The sequence below is a fragment of the Alligator mississippiensis genome, chromosome 5, assembly GCF_030867095.1.
Source record: "Alligator mississippiensis isolate rAllMis1 chromosome 5, rAllMis1, whole genome shotgun sequence".
Classification (NCBI taxonomy): domain Eukaryota; kingdom Metazoa; phylum Chordata; order Crocodylia; family Alligatoridae; genus Alligator; species Alligator mississippiensis.
This window is the reverse complement of record NC_081828.1, coordinates 155,924,479-155,944,983: the sequence shown is the minus strand read 5'-3', so window position 1 is coordinate 155,944,983 and position 20,505 is coordinate 155,924,479. Positions and strand designations below refer to the sequence as shown.

Genomic DNA, 20,505 nt, shown 5'->3' with positions numbered 1-20,505 from the left:
CAGACCTATGGCCGGATGGATGGATAGACGGGTGGGTAGCTACAAACATACAAACATACATTCGCATTTTCAAGGGAGGGATTTCCAAATACCCTTGACATCACACAAGATAATGTTTGTGTGGATCTATCGCATCGCATATATAGACAATTAGACAGACAGACACGCGTATATGTACCATGTGCACATGCATACACCTCATATATGACAATGCGAATATGTCACAGAAGGTTGCAAGATCTCACGCACACACGCGCAGATTAGGGGTCAGAGGGCGGTGAATCAGCTGGGCTGAAATGAAATAAAATGCTGGGTTTTTTTATTTCGATGTATTAAGGATCGACCCCGGGTGTGCGCAGGACAGGTGAATTGAAGCAGCCACGCCTGCCGGCGCCGGGGCCAGCACAGAGCCCGGGCCCGGGCCCCGCGCCCCCCGCGCTTGCGATGCGGCAGGGAGGCAGGCGGGGTGGGATGGGGGTGATGGTCCTTCTCCTCTCTACTCCTTCGTACTCCGACCAGTTTGAATTCAGAGCCTTTCAAGTCTTCTGAGCTCCGAGTTCCCGGGAAGAAGGAGCAGCTGCTGATCGCCGCTTGGGGCCAAACCGGGGCATTCTCGGCCACACGGGGGCACCGGGCAGCCTCCGAGGCCAGCCGGGCTGTGCGGGAGTGTGGGCGCCCGTTGCCCAGGCCTGGGAAGCCGCCCAGGGTCCTCTCCGCAAGCGCTGCCTGTGTGGCCGGCGGCTCCTGCAGCGCGCTCGCGGCCGGGCGGCACGGGGCGGAGCAGGCTCTGGGGCTCCTTTCATCTCTGCGGCCCATCAGCAGTGGGGGGCGCAAGAAGACAGCAGTTTGGGCCAGGCTCTGTGATGAGGGGAAGGGCCGGCTGGCCGGGAGCAGGGGAGGAGGCTCTGCCAGGAAGGCGAGGCTGGGGGTGGGGAGACACAGCGCCGGCCATGCGCAATCTTGGCACGCAGGAAAATGGTGATCGGAGCCTGCCCAGCCCTCTCCCTGCCCCTGCCAGCTCCAGCCAGCCTCGCAGAGGCACTGAGCGTGGAGGCTTTCATCTGTCTCCCGGATCCTCCCTTCTTTGTTGGTGCCGGACCCGCACTGGGGCGTCTGCAGGGGCATCGCCTCCAAGGCGATTGCACTGAAAACCCTTCCAGTTCCTAGCTCTGCTACTGCTAGTTCCTACACGATGCGGGGGACAGACTCTGGGCAAAGGGGAGAGAAAACCTAAATAAGCAAAACCTCACGATAGACAGATAGATAGCTAGTTAGCTAGAGAGAGCGAAAGAGAGAGATCTTACATAGATAGATAGATAGATAGATAGATAGATAGATAGATAGATAGATAGATAGATAGATAGATAGATAGATAGATAGATAGATAGATAGATAGATAGCGGCTTGGACCAGCTGCTGAAACCCCCTCAGTGCTGCCTGAGCCCGGGCAGCCGGGTCTTTCTGTAAAGATTCAGACCTGCTTCAGCCTCCCTGGGAAGAGAGACGGCTTGTTCTGTGCTTTCCTTCCTGAAAAGCAACCTCTGCTGTCCTCTTGCTGGCCATTTCCGGGCATGGGCTGCCTTAGCATTTCCTCTTTTATCAGTACAAATTACATGAGCAGCACACTTCGTTGCTGTTTTTTGCTGCTATTTTCTGACATCCATTGTGAGACCACAGTTAAAAGAATTTACTCGGGCCTTTCTGAAAGGAATGTGTGAATTTCCGAATGAAGTAAATGCCCGTTTCCTACCTAGATTAATTCCGTGTATGGGTGTCTTTTCGTGACCTGGGAATCCAGGCTGTGGTCTCAGCGGTTCTGTGCTGATCTCACACAAACTTATTAGAGCCTTGGTGTCAGCTCTGGTCTGGAGGGGAGCCAGTTCCTCAGCGACCAGAATAATGAGGTAGGAAAGCAATGCTTTGCTGGGGGAGGCGGGGGGGGGGGGGGGCAAGCAGAAACAGAGCTTTACTTCCTCTGGACGTCTATTTTGCTCCCATTTTATTTGCTCGATCTGGGAAACATACATGTGGAAAAAAAGGCCCAATACGAAATTTTTGCAAAGGCAAAATTCTCACTGTGGTAGGACTGGGACAGGCCTGAAGGCCCGGGGAGTTGCTAGAGAGCAGCATATTCCGCTGACTACTGGAAACTCCACGACCTGCTCTCTCTGCGGCTTCTCATTCTTTTTAACGAGATGTAAATCCTCTCCACTGTTTCTCTTCGCTCCGTTTCATCTCCGCGCTGTGGACGTTGTGCCTAACACGCAATACCGATTTTAAGCATTTATAGGGCTGCAGTAAAAATCAGAGCCTTACAAGAGACCCTCTCCTGCAGCCTCCGAGCTGCTGTAACTTGCTGAAGAAGTGTGAACTGCAGGGTGGGAAGGAAAGCAGCCAGGTTTCACCCTGACATCCTGCATCGCCATCACGTGTGGCTGAAGCACGGAACTTCTGTTGAGCAACTATTGTTCCCACCCTACCTGCTTTGTCCCCTCGCTACTGTTGGCCTAAGAAACCGAGTAATAATAAAATAAATCCAGTTTTGCTAAGCAAATCAGTGCGAATGAACCAGCATCTAAAGGTCATGCTCCATGCCTTTTTGCCTAAAGCCCCCGTGAGGTCGCTGGTAAACTTCCCTTGGTAAAGACTAATTCACGGTGTCAGGAAGCGATTTCCTCAGTCTGGATCCCAAAGGGGAGCAGGATGCTTTCGCTTCCCTGCTCACCCGGATCTACCTGCCTGCTCCGGGCGTGGCTGGTGATCCGTGCTTTGGGTACTAGAGCACCCCTTGTCTGCAAGGGAGGGTGGAAGGAGCTGTAGCTTTCCTTTCCGTGGCAGGCACCAGCTTCCCAGCTGAAGATCAGCTTCTTCTTAGTCCCACCCAGCTCCGCCTCCCGCAGCCGCTTGCCCAGCCCCGCGCTGCTTTACAGAGGCAGACAGGTAGCGTCGGAAATATCAGACGTGGGGAGCGTAGGGGGGGGCTTTCTTTCCCCCTCCCCCCCAACACACTCTGCAGAGGGATAGGGTGGCAGGAACACCCCCAGCCCTGTATTAGGAAGAATCGGACTGTAGAAAAGCTACTCAAAGAAGCTAGTGTGAATGCAAACCGTGTTAGCACAGTGACTGGATACCCTGGACATTTACGGCGCCCTCGGGTCAGAACTGCTGAGTATATCTGCCCGGAGTCCTCTCCGCAGGTTTAGGGATGGGATCGCTCTGGGCCAGTTCTTTAGGAGCCAACACTTTGGGGGGATGGGCATCGCGATGCCTCTAATGGCTGGAGGGGTTTTTCGGGGCAGGGTCACTGGGTGAAACGAGGCGTTGCACGCTCAAGCCATTGCTTGCACTTCCCCGATAGACACAAGCTGTCCCATGCGGGGCACAAGCCGCTGGTTAGAGCCACTGCACTTCTGGAAAGGGCAGGGACCGGTCAGCCTCAGGACGGGGAGGGGCAGGGAGGGCTGTGGGTGAGTGTTAATGGAAATATGAGCCCACAGATGCTAGGAGCAGCAAGTCAGCTGATGGGCGGCAAGATATTTTGTTTCCCATCTTCCGCCTACAACGGGATCAACTCGCTCTCCACACCATCCTCTTGATCAGTACATCCCATTCCCCACATTTCACCCGATGGGAAAATGCTCCCCTGGGGTCCTCCTCTTTCTGAGCAGTCCTTAGAGTTTCAGGACGCCAGGGTAAAAATACAAACGTAATTATTTTCCCTATCTGAAAGCATGGTCGTGACCTAATTGTTCCCTTTCGGCAGGAGATGGGAATTCAGAGAAAAAGCAGGTTGACACTCGACGTAGCTGAACCCATGAAACCCTCGCTGCAACTTTTTAAGTGACCCTTTCGCAACCCCAGCAGAAGGCAAAGACTCCGGATTAACGAGCATCCTTCAAGTCCTCTGCTAGTTTGATCGAACTGTCCTAAGCAAAGCCCATCTTCAGGCAAGCGGACAGACGCAGTAAAATGGGGGGGGAAGCCCCGTGAATCTCCGCCCCCCCCCCCCGGTTATTCTCAGTTTGTTTCATGAACTACATGACTCTTCTCTAGGGGAGTCTGAGAACCTGTAGAGACTTAAATACGTAGGTCCTTCGCCACAAGAGCCGTAAATCACAAGCTCCGGTGTCGCTGGTTGCCCTGGTGGCATCCCCATGAGAGAATAAAAAGACATCGAGGAACCTGGCTTCTGCTGAGCCCAAAAGCCTGGTTTGTGTCCCTTTTCCGGAATTAACTCACCCTCCTTGGAAGGAGCTCCTCGGACATGTGCTGTTCTTACCACCCCTTTTGGTCTGAAAGGGAAGCAGAGAAGCTGTGTGGATATCAGCGACTCTGCCCCCTGGCCCGCTCCTGCCCTCCACTGAGGAAAAGCCCCGATCTAGCCCGAATTTCATGGGCGCAAGATCGGGATCAGCTGTATGCTTTGGTCTCCGGTCCTTGACAGGTGCAGAGAGGGGCCAGGCGGATCCCGAAGATGCTGGCTGAGAGGTGGCCGGGCACACGGAGCCTGCACTGACACCCTGGCACCCTTCATCCCTGCCCTCCTCGCCACTTCCCTGGGCCACCTGCTCTCGAGGCACCAACTTGTCCTCCCCTCCCTCCGGAATAATGCGCCGATGATTTCCTTCTCTCCGAAGCATCCACCTCTAACCATGTCGTAAAAAAAAGTCTTAATAAACCAGAGATAATTATGTCAGTAGCTTTAACATCACCCATCACAATTTCTAAACTAGATTCTCTTTGCTTGTGTCTCCCGTGTGCCCGCCGCTCCGCCTTTCCCGGGATTGCTGGTCTGTAAGGGCTTTTCAAAGCAGTCCATTTTGTTTTAAGCAAGTGGGGAGGAGGGAAGAGGACTTGGATCCCGGGCTTGGTAACAGACGGGGCAGGATCCCCCCAAAATGACTCTCTACCCTGCTGCCCGGGGACTAGGTAGCCATCTCCAGTTGCTGCTACATAGAAAGCGGGTTATTCAGGCACTCTGTCCCGGACTGACCGGTCTGAAGGGAGCGGTTATGTTTACAGCTCCGTTGTGACAGTCTACGCTTCCCGCTTCTGCATGGGCTCACAGGGACAGCGTTATACACCCCCTGCACAGCGCCGATGGCTCCGCTAGCACAGCCCTTCGAATGGCATCCCTGCCTCTCCAGCCCCGTGGCAGCCAGGGGAGCTGTGGGATAAAACAGGGGGCAGTTTGGGGGCGCCCTGAGTTATGACGCGGTGGCGGTGAGTTCCGTCTTAAAGCCTGAAGGCTCCGTGGGTGCATGCACCTTCCAAACAGCCCGGAACAGCCTCCCTGCACGTTGAGATCGGTGGTAAACTCTACCCCAGCTTGCAGTCCTGGAGCATCGTTTCCGTGGGAGTCCGGGAGCTGCCAAGCACCGGGCATGGAGCACGGCGCGAGGAGTTCACTTCAGGGAAGATCCCTGACAGCTCAGCCAGAGCACGCAGAGGAGAGGAGGCTGTAGGGAGGGCCCGATCCCGTGTAAGGGACTAGACTAGAGGATGCCCGTTGCCTTCAGCAGATTCAAAGCTCTTACCTCGGGCATGCGGTCTGTGTCCCACTTCCGAGACAGTGGCCAGGCCCCTTTGACAGACCAGCGCACAGGAAGGAGACTGGGTATTTTGGGGCGGGTGGGGGTTCAGGGACAGAGGGAAGACGAGGAGGAAAGACGACACCCACCAGGTAAAGGCTTGGTTCTGAAACCACCCCAGCCTGAGGACCGCAGGGCAGATCTACCCGGCGTCGGTCCTTGCCAGATCCGACCTCTCCAGAGGGTTATCTTCCAAGCTGCCCAGGTGTGATTGTCTTCATAGGACCTGGAAACTTTTCTCACCATCGTGGATTAAAGCTATTATTGTTATTATTATTATTATTATTGTCTTTGCAAACGAAGGATCTGGCATCTCCTCAGCGATCTCACGCGGGAGGGACACTCTTTCCCCCGGGCACAAACATGCACACACTCCAATGCGGTTACCTGTTTGAGTTAACTGCCTTGGACTTGAACCTCTGTCTGGCAAGTGGGCCAGCTTGGTGTCGCCCCGAGGAAGGCTAAGCAATCAGCTCGGGAGACTCAAAGCAACTCTCCATTGGCCAGTCAGTTTGCCAAGGACTTCCCAGCCATGACCCATTCCCTCCCTCCTCCCCTCCCGCCCCCAGATCCTGAGCTGCCTTGCTTAGAGTCAGTTTGTTCAAGCCGCTTGAACCCCAGCTCCACTCTGCCCCCGGCCTCGGCTCTGCGAGAAGAGCCAGCGGTAACTCGCTTTCACCCGGTTTGGAAGGAGGCAGGCTGGAGTTGTGTCAGCCACGGGTCTTTCTCCCTTCACAATTCATTGGTTGCTTTTTTAATCGGCTAGGGGACTAGATCATTCATAAACTTCCGTCTCCACTGCCTCTGCGCTCCCCAGCTGAGATCCCCTGCCCTCACTTTCCAGATGGTCCCCTTTTGCAAACAGCTGAAAGAAAAGAGGCAAGAAAATCCCAACCACCAGAATGCTGTAGTGTGTAGGTCACATTACTGGAGAAGAGAGGGTTCCACTTCCCACTGGGCTTGAACTGCGATTCCTCGTCCAGGATGAGGAGGGGCTCGGGTCTAGGAGCTGAGGCTAAAATCTGAAGGAAGATAACAGAACATGACATTTTTAGTGACAAGATCCCACAGGCTCAGAGAGTATTCAGGCTACAGTGCTGTGGCTCGGACGTGGCTGGTGAATTTCGCAAATGAGGATAATGCTTAGGAGCTCGGAGGGTGGTTGTGTCACTGTCGCCCCATCAAAGCAGCTATTTTATTTGCCATAAAATAATATGCCTCTGTTTGGAAGCATTCTAGTTTAATCGATTTCCTGACAAGACGGTAAATCCTGGTTTCTTTTTGCCCGTGATCATCTTTCGAAGTCTTCGTCACGTGGCTGTAAAGAAAACATGTAAAGTGCTCCTCTCCTTCTGTGTTTCGGAGGTTTGTGCCCTTCCAAAACAACGTCACCTCAAATATGCCAGTAAATTCCTTCCCAGATTGGAAACCTAATTGGTTGAACGTTTTCTGTAACCCGACTAGCCAATAACTCTCTTTGAGAGTATAGGACAATCTCGTTACAACAGATGGTGAAAATTACTTTCCTCTCCATGCGTGAGTAAACATTAAAAAAGAGATGAGATGCTTCCCATGCTCGTTATAAATATCAAAATACACTGAAGAGACTACATATGCTACTGGATTGATTGTATTTTTATAGGGCCCCTTATTTTAGATAAGCACGGTACAAATGGTTGTCCTTGTCACTTATTGTTTACGACATCTGCTGTTTTGCATAAGAAGTGGATTTCATAACTTCTGTTTTGCTGAGCCTGCCCGGCTCTTGGCACTGGGTCTTCCAGCGGGTTTTTCTTCCTGCAAAAGACAAGAGTGTTAGGCAAATGGGTCTGACGCCGAGGTGGGGGGTGGGAAGCCTTCGCAATCCAGCGCCAACCCCGCAAAATGAACCGAGATAAACAGATTGGACCAGGACATGGTACAGCAGGAGCCCACTAGGCTAGCTACGATTAGGAACAAAATGATCTGAAGTTTCAAAACGCGGTGGTTCTGGTACCGGCGAGGCTGGAAGGGAAAGCAAGCACTGAATCAGGGTGGCTCGAGAGCAATGACAACGCGCTGCCCGGGAAGCGAGCTGATACCCGAGGCTAATGCCGGGCAGGTACGAACGTGAGCCCTTCTCTTCGAGGAGCGGATCCGTGTCTCCTCTCTCCGCCAGCGCCGCTGCGGACCTCCCGGGCAAGGGTCTGCACCTTGCCCCGCTCGCCCGGCTCCTCGGTTGCATTCCAGCTCCCACTCCCCAGCCCCAGCTCCTCACACCTGGTGCATCCCCGGGAGCCATTTAGCGCCGGCTCTTCCTTTCATCTTGCCCGTGGCAGCCGGGTCTATTTATCCCCCAGCAATCGCGGCGTGGCGTCACCAGTGGTACTGTAATGACGATTGCACCATTAAGGATGACAGCTTAGAAAGAAGAGGGCCATGGTGATCCCTCCCAGAGCTAGCGCTGCGCGGTGTAGTGTTCGCATCACAAGGTCACCCTAGCTCACCGCTGGCTCCTCGGCACCGGCGGAGGCTGCGGCGCTGCTCCGGGCCGGGGTAAAGGGGTGGCGGGGGGGGCGCTGGATCTGCTTTCCCAGCCGCGCACCATGGAAGGCAGGAAGGACATGGTGATGTTCCTGGAAGGAGGGCAGCTGGGCACGCTGGTTGGCAAGAGGGTGCCCGGCTTGGCCGAAGCGGTGGGAAGCCCCGCTCCGGACTCGCAGGACAAGATGATGCACCGGAGCTGCCTGAGCCCCCGCGCCGGGCCGCCCCTGGCTGCCCGGGAAAGGGCCGCGGGAGAGGACGAGGAGGTAGAGGTGCTCCCGGGGGCAGGAACGGGCCCGGAGGGGCGCTCCGCGGCCGCGGCGCTGCTCTCGACCGGCCAGCCAGCGGCCCCGGAGCCCCTGGCCGCCAAAGGGCAGCAGAGCAGCTCGGACACCGAGTCGGATTTCTATGAGGAAATCGAGGTGAGCTGCACCCCGGACTGCGCCGCGAGGAGCGCCGCCGAGTACCAGCACAGCAAAGGTACCGCCCGCCGGGCCCGGCGCCGGGGGAGGGGGGTCCGCGCCCCTTTTGGCCCCGCGACAGGGGGGGCACCCGCACCCAGGGCCGGCGCGCAGGAGGACCTCGCGATCGCAGCCCCCTGCGCCCAGGGCACCCGTGCCGGGCACAGCTCCCTGCGCCTGGTGAGCCCCTGCTCCCTCCCCCCCGCCCCGCCGCCCGGGGGCATTGTCTGGTGTGTTGCAAGGCGGCCTGGCCTGGCCTGGCCGAGATCAAACGGGCCGAGCGGTGGCTGGGGGGCAGCCCCGGGGCCTGTTCGCACGGGGGTTGCAAAGGGCCGAATTGCCTTGTCACTTCCCTGGCTCGGTGGCGCCAGCTCGGAAATGGTCCCAATGGCTTAATTGCCTTTGGTCTCGGGCACAATGAGGGGCTGGATGCATTTGAAAGCGGGCGGGCCTCCCCCCACCTCCCTGCCAGCCCGCGGGGAGAGAGAGAGGGGAGCGCCCCTCGCTTTTGCCAGGGCGCGGCGTGGGGACGGGGAAGGGCATCACCCCCGCCCCACCACCACCACTGCCAGAGGACCTTCTCGCACCCCCCGGGCTCTGCCTCTCGTCCCAGCCACTTGCCACCGCTATGCTGCGGGAGAGCAGGGGAGCTCTGACCATCGCTCGGGCTGGAGCCTGTGACCTGGGGGTGGGAGGGGAAATGCCCTGGTGGGGGGATCTGCCCCAGACGCAGCTCCCCACCGAGCCCTGCGGAGCGGGCAGCCCTGTGGGGCCGGGCCGGGGGGCACAGCTCTGCCCCGCACGCAGGCAAAGCCAGGGCCGCCGGCAGCACCCCCTCCCCGCGCCGGGGTCAGCCGGGCCGGGCCGGCGGGCAGGGCAGGGGGCGGACGAGAGCCCTGGCCGGCCCCGCGGGGTGTGTCACGCCTGTGTCTCTGCTCCCCCGTGCAGGGCAGTGTTCCGAGGCGCTGGCGGGCAGCCCGAGCGGCGGGGCGGAGCACCCCAAGGGCAGCGGCGGCAGCGGCGGGGCGCAGGGCTCCCTGGCCTGCAGCGCCAGCGACCAGATGCGCCGCTACCGCACGGCCTTCACCCGCGAGCAGATCGCCCGGCTGGAGAAGGAGTTTTACCGCGAGAACTACGTGTCCCGGCCCCGGCGCTGCGAGCTGGCAGCTGCTTTAAATCTGCCAGAAACCACCATCAAGGTACAGGCAGCCCGGACATGGTTTCAATTAGCACAATATAAATCTCAATGGCCAAACTTCCCTGCAAAACGCTGGGACGCCTCTCCCCGCCCGGGCCCTGCCGCGAAGCACAAAGGCAGCGCCCGGCTGGAAGCGGGGAAGAACCCGGGCTCCTCCTTTCCCCTGCGGGCTGGGGGTGCAATGACTGACCCCCCGCACCGTACACGAAGCAGCCCCTCTCCCCTGGCGCCGGGCAGGCTCCTGCTGGGGGGCAGTAGGTTCACTAGCGGGGGGAGGAGGTAACTGAGTGCCCCCAGGGGGGTGATCATGCGGAAAGAAACAAGTGGCTACTGAAGCCACATCTCCCGGCAGGTTTGGAGCGGCTTTGCCGTGAGCCCCTGCCCCGGGCAGCCCCCAGGCGAGCGGGGCAGCTGGGCCCGGGCCGGTGCCCGGCAAAGCCGGGGAAGGGGGATGCGGACCGGGACCTTCCCTGGCCGAAGCAGCAGCCAGGCCCCGTGCACGGGCCGGGCCGGGCTCAGAGCCTGTCTGTCTGCTCTGTCTCTCCCAGGTGTGGTTCCAGAACCGCCGGATGAAGGACAAGAGGCAGCGCTTGGCTATGACCTGGCCTCACCCCGCAGACCCGGCGTTTTATACCTACATGATGAGTCACGCGGCGGCCACGGGCAACCTCCCCTACCCCTTCCCGTCCCACCTGCCCCTGCCCTACTACTCCCACATGGGCATCGGAGCCACCTCGGCCTCTGCTGCCGCCCCGTTCAGCACCCCGCTGAGACCGCTGGACACCTTCCGGGTCCTCTCCCACCCCTACCCCAGACCAGAACTGCTGTGCGCCTTCAGACACCCCTCCCTGTACCCTGCCCCGACCCATGGACTCAGCAGTGCGGGGGGCGGCCCCTGCTCATGCCTGGCTTGTCACAGCAGCCAGTCCAACGGACTGGCCCAGAGACCTGCCGGATCAGACTTTACCTGCTCAGCCACAACCAGGACTGACTCTTTCCTCACTTTCACGCCCTCCGTGCTGAGCAAAGCCACCTCCGTACCCATGGACCAGCGGGAAGAAGTACCTTTAACGAGATAGAGGGTCATCTCAGGTTTATAAATACGATGCCCTGCGAGTTAACGTGCTTACAGCCAAGGTTTATTTAATCGCGTTGTCTCCCATAAGTGGACATCTTTGGGGGGAAAAAAGACTAAAAATAGCTCAGTCTTTGAAGGATTTACATTTCAAGATAAAACACAGAAGAGGAAAAAAAAACCCGAATGATTTCTGTGTAAAGGTTCTGGAGGCAAAAACAAACCCTGAAATTCACTACTTTCTACAATACCCCATAGACATGAGCTAGGACTGCATTTTCCATGGACAGATCCCTGCCAAGGGACAGGACTATCTCTAAACAACCACCACCACCGGCCCACCTCCTTCTGCACAATCCTATCTGACTGAGAAGCAGAATCTGAAATACTTGAACGAAAAATGTTGTTTGATAACAAGAGGTCTCCAGTGGGCAGAGGGAGCAAAGATTGTTCACCCACCACCGAGCAAGGTTTCTGGATTGCAGCCTAGCAGTATTAGCCAGCTCTTTCTGGAAGGGGTGGGAGATGCTTTCCCATACAGAAATTACTTTCCGGGTTTAATTGCATTCTTTACCTCTCCTGCCCCTGTCTCAGCCTGGGTTTGGAAGCAGAAAGCCAATATTTCGTCTCCCTGTTCTCCCAACTTTTATGTTTATGAGACAGACTAAAATTGGCAAGGAAAAAAATAAGCTGCCAGTTGGTGGGTCAGAGCTATTTGTCCTTTAGCTCTACATGTCCTATTATCAGTTGCTGAAATGTGCACACACTGAGGAAATTAGCAAGTGATGTATATGGAAGGGGGCTTTTTGAATGTCGAATGTATAATATTCTCTGAACAGAGACCCTGTGCCAAACGTTAACAAGCCGCCAAGGGAAGAGATTAGGTGACAGGGAGACGAACTCCTTCAGACAATCTGCAAATTAGAGCACGGGCGATTTGCCTTCCTTTGTACTTTCTTCTCCCTTTGGCTTCTTTTTTTTTCCTTTTCCTTTGCTGCATTTGGGGTTCAGATTCCAGCCTTGGGGTTGTGCTTCGTTTCCTCCCCTCCACCCCGATCTTTGCATGTGTTCGTGTGTTTCACACACGCCATTCGTGTGCAAAGTCTGTTTTCTTTCCTTTCTGCCTCTCTCCTGTTCGCTCCTTGGATGTTGCGGTGGAAGGTAGCGGCCGTGGTTCTGTTTGGATTTTTGCCTGAGTGGAGTGGAGCTGTCAACCTCGAAATTGAAATACCCCCTCTCTGGACTGGGCTAAGAGTTTCTTCCAAAATGAAATTGTCTATTTGAGTCTCTTTTTCAATAGCCCAAAGACTTCACTGTTCCGATTTGTTACCATGTCGCAATAATAATAATAATAATAAAAAATAGACCCATTCTAACACTGTATCACAAATATTTTTAGCGTGCCTGTTTAAGACAAAAAGTGAGGCTATCGCTTAGGGCCATTTCACCTTCTCGCAGTTCCTAATAGCTGCAGTTGGGCAGCCAGGAAAATAAACGTTGAAGCGAAACAAAAGGCGTTTAGACCTCCCCGCTATCTCATTCGGGTGCAATTGCTGAGGAACCGCTGATATCTATATGCACAACATTTATCTCGGACGCTAGAGTGAATCAGATCGCTCGGTGTAGGGACTGCTCAGCGGAGGGCGAGGGAGCACACGGAGAGCTCCAAGTCTTGTATACAACACGGGTTGTCTGATTTTTTCAGACGTGCTAAAGGAAGACGGGAAAGGTTTCACTCCAGGCTGTCCCAGCACTTAGAGGCAGGGGTCTTCGCTGGGCACTAACTCCGATGCCCCCTTTGGAAGACCAAAGATTATTTAGACTATTTAGCTCTGTGCGAACGACCAGAATAATTAAGGAGGGACTTAAAAATCCAGAGCCAAATCTAGGGCTCAGGAGTGCGAAGTGTTTCTCTAGCTTTCCCTGAGCCTCTTGCCACAGCCTCTAAAAGGATCCCTCTAATAAACACCAGCGGCCGGATGAGAGGTGGGCAGAACAAGAACGGAGGAGAGGGGATGTCGTGTCAGAGAGGCCCCGATGCATTAATGGTGTCCAGTGTAGACAGTGCCCGGGAGACTGGTCCGGTTTAGGGCATCCCCCCAGCCGCAGGCGGGTGGGAACTGGCCCGTCCGAAGTGCTCAGAGCGCGGTGCCCGCCGCCAGCGGGTCCAGCAGGCAGGTCGCCCAGTGACTCCGCTGGGGGTGTCGCCTGCGCGAGGACTGCAGGACCAGGAGGGCGGCAGTGGCATGCTCGGGCTGGCACTGGGCTCCTCTGGCAGGAGCAGAGAGCAGCGATTTGCCGCCTCCTCCAGCCGACACCTCTGTACATGTCTAGGCAACCCCATCTGTATGGGAGAAACGGGGAGGTGATGGCATTTGTGGGGGAAGGAGCCGGGCTGTCCAAACTACACGGGTCCTCACTCGCACACACCCCCTCCAGCCCAGCCCGCTCCAGGACCTCTCCCACGGGGCGCTCTTGTCATCCACAAGGGGCTTCTCGGCGGCTCCTGTCGCAAGGATGATTGCGAATTTCTCTGTTGCTCGGTCATAGGGCAGAGATTGCCTGCGACAGGTAAATAGGCTGCGGGTCGCGGTAATGCCAGGCGTATTTTCAGTTAATAGGGAGGCAAAATGAGGTGTCTGCAGCGATATTGGAAAGTACAAGATCGATGATCCGTCCTCGTGTCCAATCAGCAGCCTTTAATTGACTGTATTTTCTAGGTAATTGAGCCACTCTGCCTGTAAATTGAAGCTGAAGATATAACAATACATCTTGCTGGGAGGAATTACTCATTACTTCCTAATGAAATTTTCCTTTTGCTCTGTTGGGTGGTTTCTTTTAACACGTTCCCAGCCAATCCCGGCCGCGGGCTTGGGAACTTCTTACAGCACGGGCTCCAAAATCTGGGCCTGAAACTTTGCTGGGAGGCGACGTCTACCCGGCTCCGAGCCAGAGCCCGGGGGAAAGTGATCCGAGCCTCTGCATTGGCCTCACTGGGCTCTGCATCGGGCCCCTAGGTGCAATGGGAAAAGGTGGGCCCTAGCGCTAGAGCAGGCTCCCCTCGGGCTCGGAGCAGGGGCTGGGGGCACTGGCACTGGCACCGCCCGGGAGAAGCCTCTGGCTGCGGCGCTGTCAGCAGCGAGCTGGGCTTGTCTTGGGCATCTCATGTGCCACAGAAGGTTCCAGTCTCCCTGCAGCCCAGGCGAGCTCCAGAGGCTGTCCCCGCCTTGTTAGCATTTGATTGATTGCCTTATTAAAGCGTGTTCTTGTAAGTGTGACCAAACTGATTGCATTGCATATGTTTGGAATAATGCTCATTTTAAACAAGTGAATAAAAGGAGATGAGCTCTGGAGGACGGGGTAGGACTAAACGATCCCAGTGAGCAGTTCCGTAACTCGGGCATTAAATTGCTCGGTTACTAGCAAATCACTCAGCCCTTTTCATCGCTCCTTTGGCCATCTTTGTTGTGCTGTGCGTCTGCCTCTCTTCGCCAGGAGCCAGATATCACTTTTCCCCAGCAGGACTCTCCGTTTTTATTAAGGTTGCATGATTAAACTGGATCGGATCTGCTTTCCCCAGCACTATTCCCTGCTCCAGTGTTCAGATCATTAAGGAAAGTCTCTCTCCATATTTCATGCTTTCTGCTAGATTGTTAGCTCGCTCCCCAGCACCTGCAGAAAGACACGTGAGTCCATTAGCTCTTTGCTCGTGTTTGGGTATCTGAAGGATGCTTTTGTTTTCAATTATTCTCCTGCTCGGCTGGTTACATTATTTTACAACTGAGTTTAGCCTCTGGAAACACCCGCCACCATATGTCAACCCAGGCCCTATATCCTGCCAGCTACAACAGTGTCATCCTGGGGTAAAATTTATGTCAAGATGAGTTGGGTTCTCAGCAACCAAAATGGCTTAATCTGCTCTTACAGTTTCAGTTATTAGGTATTACTATGTGTAGGGAGCAATTTTTTCCACCCAATTTCGCCCTCCTCTCTTAAGTCATTTGCTGTCTCCATAACTCAGCACTTTTTTGCAGAATATTGTTTAAAAAAAAAAAAGCAGAAGCAGGCAGTGCGAGGGAGCAGAGCAAGTGCCCGAGGAAGATAAATGAATAAGCTAGACCTTCAAGAAAAAATAAACCCTAGCTGCATATGAGGGCTGCTTTATAAAGAGGATGCTAACACATAGACAGATACTAATAAGTGACAGTGAGTTCTGGGTCCTTTAATAACAAAATGCATCTCAAATGGAAACACTTGCCATCTGATTTCAACACCTCTGTTTTCTGGGAAAGCCCTAATTTCACCTCCAGTCGCTGTGTCTATTGAAAGCCTTGGGGGGGAAAAAAAATCTACTATGCCAGGGCTCAACTAACCGGCACGTGGCCATCAGTATAGGAATAGCGCCAACATTTACACAACCCAGTGGAAATCGCCAGGGGTATATTCCTACCTACAAACCCAGGAAAAACACAAAGCGGTTCTCCTCATCTGCCCTTCGAGTCAGAAAGTGCTTGTGACTGGAGAGGTTGCCCCTTAAAGAAATAACATGAAAGTACTAAGTAATTGTTTAAAACAAGGCTGTTTAGAAAAATATTTGTATTTATTGCAGCTGCTCGACTGGCCTCGTAAAGTTGGAGAGCATTTAAATTGTGTTACGATCTCATTTAAATCCCGCTTCGTTCCAGCAGGCTGAAGAGCCTGAATAGAACAATCACTCCATAATGATGATGAATGAGAAATTAATTCAGATACAAGCAAGACAATTTAGGCCTTCATCTGTTTAAATAGCCTTCCAAGATTATTCGCAATTGCAGGTCACAGATTTAATCAATTGTCCAATCTTGTGAAAGTCATATCCTTGCATCTTCATCGAGATTATTTATAGCGCAGTGAAGACTGGTGAAAGGGATACATTTTAACAGGGACAATTACTTAAAGAGAAACCTTTGCAAAATGAAAAACAAATGCCTCTATGAACAAGCGTTTTTCTGTATATCCTGCTTGGTAGCCTCTGGATTTCGGGGAAACGAAGCTGTGGCTGCAGATCAAAAGAAAGCAACTGTTCAAGTCCAGTCTGACCACATCAGACTGTTGAACTCTTTTTTTCTGATCATCAGTGGAAGTTTTTGCTCCTGTGCAGATGACAGTGAGGAGCCCAAAGCAGATTTTCTCCTCAACACAGCTGGCATGCTGGCAAAGCCAAAAGAGTGATCTCGGGTAAACAGTATCAGCATATATCAAGCACCTAAATAAGGGTAATAATAATGGAACTACTGCAGTTTGGTTGCTTTTTGCAAAGCAGTGGCGGGGGTTATGAAGGGAGACAGGGGTAAGGAAGGACTGGGCAAGTCTTGGCAACTACTGTAGGCGCCCGGCATCCCGAAGGGAGCCGCAGGGAAGCGGCTTTTTGGCTAGTTGCTGGGGGAGATCCAATCCATTCCTTCCCTCAAGTGGGCACCCTAGTGCCCTTAACCAAGTGCCCTGAGCTGGGGAGAGGCCATAAGGAGGCGATACACTCACTAGCTGTCAAGCTCCCAGTGCGCTGTTGTCCACCAGTCCACGCACAAACGGATTCCCCCGCTGAACCGTGACAAACCGACATGGGGTAAACCTTGAGTACAGAGGAGTGTCTCCCGGCTCCTTCGCTGAGCCCTAGTTTGGCTTTTTACAGAGGCAGGAGCTGAGGGCAGTGACCCTGGCACCTGCTGCCCCCGGAGCGTAGCAGAGACAGTCCTTAGCACCTTGCGGGCCATGTTCAGTGCGTGAGCCGCCTTCCCTGCAGCTCGCTACAGTGCCGAGGTAGAGCTACTGAGGACGCACACAATGACGTTTGTGGCTTGGCTGCATTACGCAGACACCGGCATTATGACGCAAACATTTTGGAATCTTGTTTCTTTCCGTGGCCGATGGACACCAGTCCTTCAGCAGCACCGGCTCCGGCCCCTCTATCCGAAGTCCTTTAAGGGGAGATCTGATTAGCTGGCAGGGGAACGATGACCACTGACAGTGGCTTGCAGGTTTTTCTGCTACAGAGGTGATTCATGTTCACTTGCTCAGCTAGAGTAGCTCCAAGAAGCAGTTCTATTTTTTTTAAAAAAAGAAGGAAATTAGGGGAAAGCCTCAGTGTTTTTGGTTGTCATCAAGCGCTCTTCTCCGAGTTATATTTGCAAGGTCCTCGCCCATCTCCTTGCAGACGTAGGAAGCATGTTAGCCTGCTGCCTTTCGGATGCAGGCTTGGTCCAGCTGTAACTGGAGCTAAGCGTTTCATCCCACGGGGCAGATTTTGAACGTGCACAAAGGATTTAAGTTTCTGCTGCTGGGCAGGGGAATGAGAGCATCGCACTGACCTGGTCCCGGTCTGCAGAGCTGCCTCCCCCCTAGCTCAGCAGCCTGTTTTGCATGGAAATACTGTGCAATAGTTAAAACAAAAGCCTAACTCAAGGATTCCTGAAGCTCCAAGGAGACATTCTCAGGAGCGGACTTTGATGTATTGCTGTCCAATTAGTGCCTTTAATTGGCGTCCTCCGGGACCCGCAGATCTGGAGCTGGGACAGGGAGCTTTCTACTGGCAAATTCTACAAGCTCGCAAGGTAAAAGAAAAAAAACCCAAAACACCCACAGCCCCTAGTAGCATGCAGCGCAGCGCGCCTCCTGCATGGAGACTTGGGGAGGCGGGTGTGGATCCAGTCCTTTGCAGACGCTGCCATGGTCCAGCTGGACCTGCCCCTGCCCTACACCTCGGGGTAAATACAGTGCGGTACCTCTTCCTTCTGCACCCCCCCCCCCTTTGGCCAACTTTATACCTCCTTTTTTAAGCTGTCTCTCTCAATACTGAGCCGTCTACAAGAAAGCGACCTTGTATTTAAGAAAGACCGCCTGTCCCTGTCCGTTTGACTACTGAAGGGCGTTTGTTAAGCCCCATCTTAGAGGTTAAATGATGCTGACGAGACATTAAATGTGGGTGAGAAAATTGTGCTTAAGTGACACGGGCTGTATAGAGAACAGGACACCTGCCTGAATTCACAGGGACCTTAGGAATAGGGAGGTGGTGGTGGGGGGAGATCACAGCAATTTATTCCGACCTGAAAATGCTTAGTGGAAAGAGAAATCGATCGGCTCATCTATGAATTGTGTAAAATACCTTCCTGAGAACAAAAGTCATTCTCCAAAGTTTTGACTGAGCTTTCCCGGAAAGATCCCCAGAGGTGTGTGTTGTGGGGAGGGGGAGTCAATAAAAGGGAACTCTCACTTTAAAATCATCTTGCAGTATTTTTTTCCTCTCTCCAAATTGTTTCAAGACAAATGCATTGAGCGGGGAGACGAGATTTCTTTTTTTTTGATGAATCGGAAATTAAACTTGACAAAAACGGAAACGGATCTTGATTCTTCAGTAGCAATTTTAATGTAAAAAAAAAATCTATGGGGAGTGTTAGCTGTAGTTATGTTTCTGAAAGGGGGGGGGGAGCAATGCACGTACTTGCCGAGATACTTAGCAACTGGACTGAAAGCAAGAGGGACACGATCAATATTTGTAAGTCAAGCTGTTTAAATTCTGTCATTTATTCGCATTCGCTGCTTCACCGGGCAAGATCTCACCAGATCCTTATCGACCCAAAAAGCAAGGCAGCGGAGGTGACATTCGTGAACACCTCTCCAAAGACGCCGGGATGCAGCTGTGTGGCGTGCATGTCATGCAGAGCATCGGGGAGGCACCGGAGATGCTTTTGATCCCATTGCCTGTCCTTACGAGACGATATTTGCATCCAGGTGAATACATTCATCCATTCCGGAAAGAGGAATGGCGCCGAGGCTTTGTTCGATCGGCTGGCGGATCGGGTTGATCGCTGGGCTACATCTGATTAAAGAGTCTCACGCTTGGGTGTTAAGGGACCGGACTCACCATGTCCTCCCTTGTGAAGGAACAAAACACAAAGCGAAACAACGCAACTCACACCACAACACAGACCCCCCCCCCGAGAAGCTATGCCAGCAGGATCACATCCAAGAGGAAGGCGATAAAACCTGTACTATCCCGACATTGTACAAACGAATACGTGGCCTGGGATGTCCACGGCCCATGAATCAGTCCTGGGACCCCTTTAGATTTACGCACGTGCAGGAGAGAAACCAGTTACTTCCAGCCTCTATACGAAATCACAAGATTCAAAATCCTCCCCCAACCCAGTGATGTGACCCAAAGCAAAATGTGAACTTGGATACGAGGTTCTCAGTGAGGAAAAGCTTTTACCAAACACCCCGCTCCCAAGACACAAACCTGGATCCTAACGTACTGAACTTGATAAGAAACCTATACCGCACCCACCCTTATCTGTCCTTTCCGATCTACCCTTGCGGTCCACATAAGTTGTGCCAGTGCTGTAAGGTACTCAATTAACTTATCGCTTCCATGCATTTTCCTGTTCCTTTTTACCCACATGGTGCCATTAATAAATTCCCAACTCGGTGGAAATGTGCATTTCAGTGCCTCTAGTAGCCAAAGGATCTCAACACTTTAGATAACTTACTCCCACTTCCAAGCAATGCTTGCAGTCCATTGGTGTTTGCTCACAAGGTACAAGCGTATAGAGAGCTCCCATATAATTCTTCTGGATTTGGCATCCAGACTTTGTTACCTGAAGAGTCAGCATGTCATTTGGGTCAGAAAGTCAGAGAACAACAGAAAAACTAAAACAAAACAAAACAAAACAGCACAGCACAGAATAAAAAGGATCATCACTAGCAGCAGGGGATTTACATCAGTGATGAGTTTAGCCCCCAGGTGTAATTTAACTTGAGGCCATTGGTATCATATCATCCAAGCAGGAAGATGATAAGTCACTAAGTACAATTTATTGCCACTGAGGCCAGCAAGTCTGTAACTGCAATCAAAAGACTGAGCAGTTCTGATGAGCAAGTAGCCTCCAGAGGTCTCAATCAGGGTCCCTTGGTGTTTGATGCTGTATATACACCAATCAGATCAGGAGAGGTCCCTGGCCCAAATAAGGTGGGAGCCAATCAGACAAGGAAAAAGGCAAAAGAGAAAGGAAAGTCACCTCTGTTTTGTAGGAGGTATTTACATTTGGGTATCAACAGAACCCATGCCTATTCTTGTAGGACCCTGGGTGCCTAGGTTTCTGTCTTTGGTACAGTGCAAACACCTACATTCTGAGAAGTGGATTGACCAGGTACCTCTTTCTTATCTAAGCCCTGGAAGGATTCACAAAGCAGGCATTCCCTCCCTTCTCTTTCTTGGAGGGGGCATCTGGTCTGGTTCACTAGCTGTTTCTAGGCCACATCTAATATGCACTCTTTCACACACACAAAAATCCCTGTCACCAATAGTGCACTGGTTGGAGCAGTCCCCTTTGGCAGAGGGGATTAAGATACTGGAGCTCCAGTCCTTAAAACAGGAATCAAGCTAAGGAGTTGTTCTCACTCAGCCTGTTTTTCTGACTCAACTAATACTGATGTTTTCCATGTAAAAAGAAAAGCTGCCTTAACAACAGGACTGAGAAAACATTTACCATAATTGGGGAGCTAGGAGAAGCTGGAGCTCTTATAAAGCTATGAAAATTCCCTCTGCAAGAACATTTACCTGAGGGCTAAGGAGTCAAGCCTTTGGTCCGGGTGCCCAAATGGCTCCTGGTGCATACATTA

At 53.3% G+C, this 20,505-nt stretch overlaps 1 protein-coding gene across 1 annotated transcript; it reads left to right on the top strand.

The window, feature by feature from the left end:
- The first annotated feature begins 8,174 nt into the window (after nucleotides 1-8,174).
- Nucleotides 8,175-12,355, top strand: EVX1 (even-skipped homeobox 1). The gene is made up of 3 exons (XM_006265368.3): nucleotides 8,175-8,594; nucleotides 9,524-9,774; nucleotides 10,322-12,355. The coding sequence occupies exons 1-3, from the start codon at nucleotides 8,177-8,179 to the stop codon at nucleotides 10,850-10,852; spliced, it is 1,200 nt and encodes a 399-aa protein (XP_006265430.2). The 5' UTR covers nucleotides 8,175-8,176; the 3' UTR covers nucleotides 10,853-12,355.
- Nucleotides 12,356-20,505: the final 8,150 nt, after the last annotated feature.